Source organism: Cyprinodon variegatus, unplaced genomic scaffold, assembly GCF_000732505.1.
Source record: "Cyprinodon variegatus isolate N-32 unplaced genomic scaffold, C_variegatus-1.0 Scaffold11, whole genome shotgun sequence".
NCBI lineage: Eukaryota > Metazoa > Chordata > Actinopteri > Cyprinodontiformes > Cyprinodontidae > Cyprinodon > Cyprinodon variegatus.
In genome coordinates, this window is record NW_015150464.1 from 1195511 (window position 1) to 1202817 (window position 7307).

A 7307-nucleotide genomic window follows, 5' to 3' on the forward strand; every position below is an offset into this window, starting at 1 on the left:
CATTGCTAATTATTGGTTCATTCTGTTTTCCCTCTCAATCTCTACTCATTCAAGTTCAGTAAGGCTTCTGTTTTACTTTTTAAAATCTTTACCAAGCTCATTCATGACTTACTTTTTGGTCCTATTCTCAACTTATAAACATTTCAATTACACAATCCCACCAGCTTTATGTGGTTTGGTATTTTAGCCACTTATGACTTTCCTGATTAATTTTCCAAATTTGTTTAAGATATAACACCTAATAAAATCAAAGCAGTCCTTTGTGTTGACATTTTGCACACAGTAAAATTACAATCATAAGCATTGATACTTTCCTTCCCCAACACTAGAAGTATAAACTGAATATAGAGACTTAAAACTATAAAAGCACACACACTTCCACTAGACAATGAATTTGGCCCCATATTGTATGTTTAAAACTTGCACATGATCTGGATCAATACTAAGTTATAAAGGAATGTTCCTTGGTCCTGGGAAAACAAATCTGTTTAAAATTTGTTCATTATCATCATTTGTACTCCTGCAAACCAACAAACACAACTAAAAACATAATCTCCCTGGTGCATACAATTAAAACAATTCAATGCAGATAGAACAGAATGCTTTTTAATGCGACCAGTCGACAAAATTATATAATTACAAACATTAGCTTAGTAGCAAAGGCAACAAGCAGCAAAGTTTGGTTCCAATTTGATTAACTGTGACTGTAAAAGTAGCAGTTAAAATATAAGATTGTGTAGTGTGTGTAAGATCTAATTAAAATAAACTTTTGTTACAGAGGAAAAATAAATGTAATAGTGTTATAACTTGCTGAACCAGCTTTTATTTTATTCTAGCATTCACTACAGATGGGATCAATGACAAGGAATTTGAATTCTGATGAATAAGTTCAGCTAATTTTGTTGGATTTCCTTGATTTTTGCAGAGCATAGACTGAAGAGGGGTTACAAAGGTTCAAAATAATCTCGGGTACAGTTGCCAAACTTCTTCCTCACATCATCTAAATACCATGCATTGTAATGCCAGTCAAAAATGGTTGGAAACAATATGCTGACATCATTAAATGAGGTGTTTCTCCATAGTTGATAAAATGACAAACTGGAAGTTGGCCAGAAAAGCTGCCAAGAGACTGAAAGCAACAATGAGGAGCTGCTCTCCACTTATCTGATAATGCGTTATGGTCAGAAACGTTCAAACCCCAAAAAACGCTGCGCATCACCAAAGGAACATCATGCCGACAGTAAAATATGGTAACAGCATCATTTTGTGAGATTGCTTTTCCAAAACCTATTATGCCAAACTTATAATTTGTAGCACTCAGTTTGAATTCCACACATGACTCTTCTATCACCAGAACTCAAGTGGCGGGAAAGGTTAGCTTTTCCGACCATTCATCCAAATCAATAATGGACTGATTTCAACAGAACATTAAAGATATCTCTTAAGGAGAACTTAGAGAAGCCAATTAACCTAACATGAATGTTTTAGGACTGAGGGAGGAAGCCGGAGTACCCGGAGGGAACTCAAGCATGCACAGGGAGAACATGCAAACTCCATGCAGAAAGACCCCAGGCTGGGAATCGAATCCGGATTCTTCTTGCTGCAAGGAAGCATTGCTACCCACTGAACCACTGTGCAGCCTGGAAGAAGATCAAACGATGCCAAATAATTGAAAAATAAGGGCCCCATTACTGAACCTTGTGGAATCCCACAGTTTATAGAGCGGTATTCAAGTAAAAGATTTTAAAACATTTAATCTTTTTTTTTTTTATCAGCAAGAAAAATTACCATTATTACATAAAAAAAAAATCTTTTCATCCTTTTATAAAGTCACAAGGGTTTACAAAATAAACGTGATTAATTTATTCCTTGATAAAAAATAGGATATGATACTTTTTTTTTCTACGTCAAAGATCCAAACAACGCGTTTAAGTCCGCCACCTGTTGGAAACGACTTATTGATGTCAGTTGTTGCTGTCAAATAAACTTATGATGCCAAGCTGCCAAGCTTGGCATCATAAGTTTATTTGCAGAACCACAGCAAGTAAAATCTATTTGAAAGCTGCAGCTTTTATTTACTCATGTTATCTATGTAAGATACTGAACATAGTTTAATCATATGAAGCATTAAAAGTGATACAAAATTAAATGATGTTTTTTTTTTTAGGCTATATTGAGGCAACTGCTGTGTTAAATTAAATAAGAACTATGCCAAAAAGATTATAGAAAAAGTTGGTATTTAGGTAAAATAACTGATGAACCCCATGAAAGGATTGCAAGACTTGATGGAAAAAACTCCCAAACTAAAGTAGGACATAAACATGCATTAAACTTTTTTTTTTTTTTTATTAACTTTTTCTTTGGATTATCCTCAAACTGACAAATTCTTTCCAGCAAATCTTCATCTCTGCAGTGTCTAACAGATCCATGAAGACACAAAGACTTGAGCTCCTCCTTATCCTCATTCATTTTGGGTCAAACCCAGCGAGCGCGACCAGGCGACTGGAAAATAACTTGTCAAAACCCATAAAACCGGAGGGGGGTACTAAATGCCCTCAGGGCGGCATTTCGATCAATGTCTCCTTGTCCTTTCACCAAAGCAAATTAGATTCTAGCCATGCATGAGAGGGGAGTGTGACCCTGAACTGACTGGAGGATCAGCGGCAGAGCTTTGACAGGTAGGAGCAGCATCCATGCAACGCTGAGTCTCAGCTAAACAGGATGCTGTGCAGTGGGTGGAACTCCTCAGCCAATCATTAATCCAATGAGATTTATTTTAGACAAAGGTGAAAAGAGCAACTCTGTTGTAGTTAACAGGTGTTTTTAATCCACCTATGCTTCGTTTTAAAATGTTTAACAACTAAGGGAAGCTATTTACTTTAATTTAGCTATTACAAACACTTTTTAAATCAATACAAAGATGTGCAAAAGTTACAGCATTTATCTAGTTTATTCTGCTGCTACAAATTCTTTCATTTATATCTTCTAATTAAAGTAAAACGTTGCAGAAACAGCAGGGCTGCAAAACTGGAAGGATTGATTCTCCATCCACAGGCACCACAAGACACCAGCTTTACTGAATTACATAATATAATAAGGAGCTAAATCAAATAGTAGCAAGTATCAAATGAGATTTATTGTTCTGGTTCTTCTCAGAAGCAAAAGACACTGATGAAAATGATTTTAGTAAATTGGGGAGGACGAGGAGCAGCTGAGGAGGCTCGGGGGAAGGTTAGGGTTTCAAAGGTCAGGGAGCGACGCCGGGTCAAAGGTACAGTAGCAAGGTCACAGGGGAAGATAAATGGATCGATGCTCTAAGGCGACAACATCTGTGACTCTGCTTAGAGATGTTAACAGATTTGGTTAATTCTGTTACAGACTCCCAGCAGGTTTGAATGCAGAAAGTGCCGCTGAAATGAATTAAAATAGATTTATCTTTATAGCTGGAGCACAACATTACATCTTTGATTTTTGGGGGAAACATTCAGCAAAAAGTAATGTATTTATTGTGGAAAATATAAGAAATTACATAAAAAAAATCTTTGCAGAGTTCATTATTTTGCACAATTTCTCTGGATTGTTTTGAGTCCTGGTTCCTCTATGATTCTCAGCTCACTGCTTTATTTTAAGGGTTTATGTTTAAGGACTGGTTTGACTGTAGATGATGGATGATTTTGTGTCTGCTGAACCATTTCTGAGGCCATAAGAGGTTCTCAGGTTCTTTGGAAAGGAAAAAAAAAACAACTTTTCACATGTTGGGGCAGAAAAGTGGAATCAGTCTTATTTAGAGGCTGGAATTTCAAGTTAAAACATTAAAGTGATAAACGCCTCTGGTTTATGTTTGTGATGGTAGCGCAATAAAAGCATTGTCTAGCATCTCTGCTGCAGGTTCACTTTTTTATTTTTTTTTTATTTTTCCCTTTGACCTGTCTTACAATCATCCAAACTTTCTGGCAAGTTAAATGTGAGTCTTGGTCCAGCCCTGTTTTCCAAACATAAAGGAGTTAAAAACATTTAAATGTTGCTCTGGCTGTAGATATTCATAGCCAAACTTCTGCCTTAGTTCAATAGAATGTTCTCTTGTCTTTCTCATTTTGAAGAGATGCAAAAGAAACAAGCTAAAGTTTATCTATAATCCAAGGAAATCACAGACTGTCAATATATGAATAGATTAAAATATATATAATCAACTTAAAGAAGTGGAGTATAAGCAAAAAAATGCTTTAGTTGCATTTATTTTATTGCAGACTTGCTGTAATTGTGCCAGTAATGCGTTTTTTTAAAAACTCGGCTGGCATTTAATCTCTAATTTATTACATTTTCTTAGTGAGACAGTGTCGCTGCAGTAAAAGACACATTTATTTCTAGTCTGCATCTGAACGACACCCAGAGTTCTCCTGGATGTTTGGATTCACAGCCACATTCAAAGCTGTTCCTTCTCCCAGTCTGGGCACTGATTCCTAAGTCCCTTAGTTTGATGACCTCAGCAGGAAACACATAACTAATCAGTCAGCCGAAGCTCCGATTATCTAATTTACAAACAATAAATTAGAGTAAAGGACAAAGAATAGCAAAAGAAAGGAAGGGAAAGTCTGAAGACGTGTTATTAATGCACTGGTCAGGACATCATCACCACTAGTAAGAAGGAAAACAGGGAAATCGGTCCTATGTGACGCGTTGGAGGGGAATTTACCTCCAGGACACGGTGTGTGCTCTAATAAAACAGACTATTTTTTTTCTTTTTTAAAGAAGACAAACAGCCGGTGTTTACCCAGAGATTGGAGCAGCTGCTGCACACCTGCCTGCAGCTCGCCTCCTCTCCTCTCCAAGCGACGCCCGGTCTTTTGTTGCAACAGGCTGGCAGGTGATGAGCGCCGCACTTTGGCCAGGGTGTAGATGTCAGCGCCCGTTTAATTACCGTCAACAGTAAAATTCAAGCAGAGAGATCATCTACAGCAGGCACCCATATATTGAAAACTGCTGCAGCTATTTCAGTGCAGATTAAGTAGAAGAGCAGAAGATTTCCATGAATTATTTCAAAGACATAAGGAAACTGCTCCCCTGGGTGATTACATACCATGGTTTACTGAGACATAAAATAGACTTGTTGACATGACCATTGATGCATTTCTACACCACTTTTCATCCACTTAAACCCTCTTATAAGAATATTAGTTTTATCCTGCTTATACGTTAAAAAAGGACCTCCAGAATAGTAGCATTAAGTGAAATTATAAATCCAGGAATTGCACTTAATGGCCTATATTTATCAGAGCATCCCGTTCTGCATGCCTGCTGAGATCTGAAGGGCCCCTTGTTTAAATATAGCCTGTGTGAGGGGACAATGTTGGTACAGTTGGGCTTGAGGATTGTGAATGGGATCATGATATTATCATGTATGCCAGCATTTATTTAATAGCTCAGCCATAACACACATAACAACCAGCGCACAGCGACAGTATTGCTTTCTGCAGAGTGAAAAAACTGTGTTGGCACCGCGCTCACGCTACTTCAGGTTAATGGGAAAAAAGTGCCAGAAAAATCACTCAGCTTCCCAAAATGCTTTTAGCAAATCAATTTCCACCAGAGAAGCGAGGCTCGGTCCAGACATCAGGTCCACTTTGCTCCGACATCCTTCTTTCCTGCTGGAAAGTCCAGGACAAACCGGAGATCTCAACAGTTAAACCAGTTTTCTCCTTGATAATCCCCAAGATTAGCAAGTAAAAAAGTAAAAAAATATATTTTTGCATGGAATATAATACATATTTCAACCATAGAATTTGGTATTTTTGTATTTTGATGCATAAACTGGGAACCTTACAATCATCAAACCATTAAACAACCTCCGGTTTGGTGCTCTTTGAATGAATGCTTTAGTTTATGCTTATTTTACGATAACTGGATATGATGCAAGAAAAAAAAAGATAACATTTGGTTGCAAACTATGTCCTTTGCATTAAAATTGTAATACATTTGATTTCTTGTTTGTGCAAAAATCAAAGAATATTTGTTTTTATTTGAAGCCTTCTTGGAGGCTTTATGGTTTTATGGTAACAAGTACCTTGTTAACATAAAAAACATTTTTTTTTCTCTCATAGTATTTTAGGTAGGAAAAAAAAACTAACTTAATCAAAATCAGCATTTCAGACAATAATAGAATAATTGGTATCGACCAGGATAAAGCTGATCAGTGCATATTGATGACATTTATTTCTATTAAGCATCTCAAGTCAAAAACAATTAGTTATGCTGCAGGCATAATGAATCAGCGCATGGATTTGTTTTATTTTAAACAGAAATGGAAGAAAAATTAGAAAAAAATATGGAAAAAACAAAATTTTCACTTTCTATGCACCATTAATATTTAAGATATTTTATGTTTTTTATTTCATATTGACTATATTTTATCAATGCATCAGATATTTCTCATCTTTTTCAGCGTTTTTATTAAAAATGTGATTTAATCAGAGGTGAAACTCTTCTTACCTCCAAACATCAGCAGCTGCAGAAGCGCAGCGACGTTTCCCGGAGAGAAACCACAACTTGGCTCCATATTCACGAACCATAGGTGAAAGTTTCCCGATGGAGACACGATTCCCAAAAGTTTCTCTCAATCAGGGACGAGAAAAAGGAGCAAAGCGATAAAATGACCGGAGTGCGTTCTCCGCTCCGGGGGCAGCAGGATAAAGTCCCACAGACTGGCCGCTGTGCGCCTCCACTGGCTGCTGCTGCCTGACTGGATGGGAGGAGGAGGAGGAGAGGAGGAGAGAAGGAGGAGGAGGAGGAGGAGGAGGAGGAGGAGGACCACTGGTTCACTGCCTCCTGCTTCCCCAGCAGGTAGCTCAGCATCCACAGGAAATTTAAGGGCATAATTAACCTGCAGGTCAGTCATCTCATTAACTCTCCTTGGGGAGGAAATGATAAACAATTACCTTTAGATGTAAGGAGGTTCAGTGAGGCGGGTTGAAGTGTGGCGGTTCTTCCACTTAACTGGATCTCTGTGCAAACCTTGTCAGATTTGTACGGAAGTATAGTATGGGAAAAAAGTCAGAATTATGACTTTAATCTCAGAATTCTGACTTTTTTTTCTCAGAATTATGACTTTAATCTCAAAATTTTTACTTTTTTTCCTCAGAATTATGACTTTAATCTCAGAATTTTGACTTTTTTTTCTCAGAATTATGACTTTAATCTCAGAATTCTGACTTTTTTTCTCAGAATTATGACTTTTTTCTCAGAATTATTACTTTTTTTATTGTCAGAATTCAGTCAGAATTCTGAGATCAAAGTCAGAATTCTGAGAAAAA

The 7307-nt window shown here is 37.1% G+C and overlaps 1 protein-coding gene across 1 annotated transcript in view; it reads right to left on the reverse strand.

Moving 5' to 3' along the window:
* Positions 1–6726, reverse strand: part of ret (ret proto-oncogene) — a 41018-nt gene extending 34292 nt beyond the window's left edge. The window contains exon 1 of the mRNA XM_015380884.1: positions 6487–6726. Within this exon, the coding sequence (XP_015236370.1) occupies positions 6487–6553 (67 nt within the window). The 5' untranslated portion in view covers positions 6554–6726. The remainder of the gene's footprint in view (positions 1–6486) is intronic.
* Positions 6727–7307: the final 581 nt, after the last annotated feature.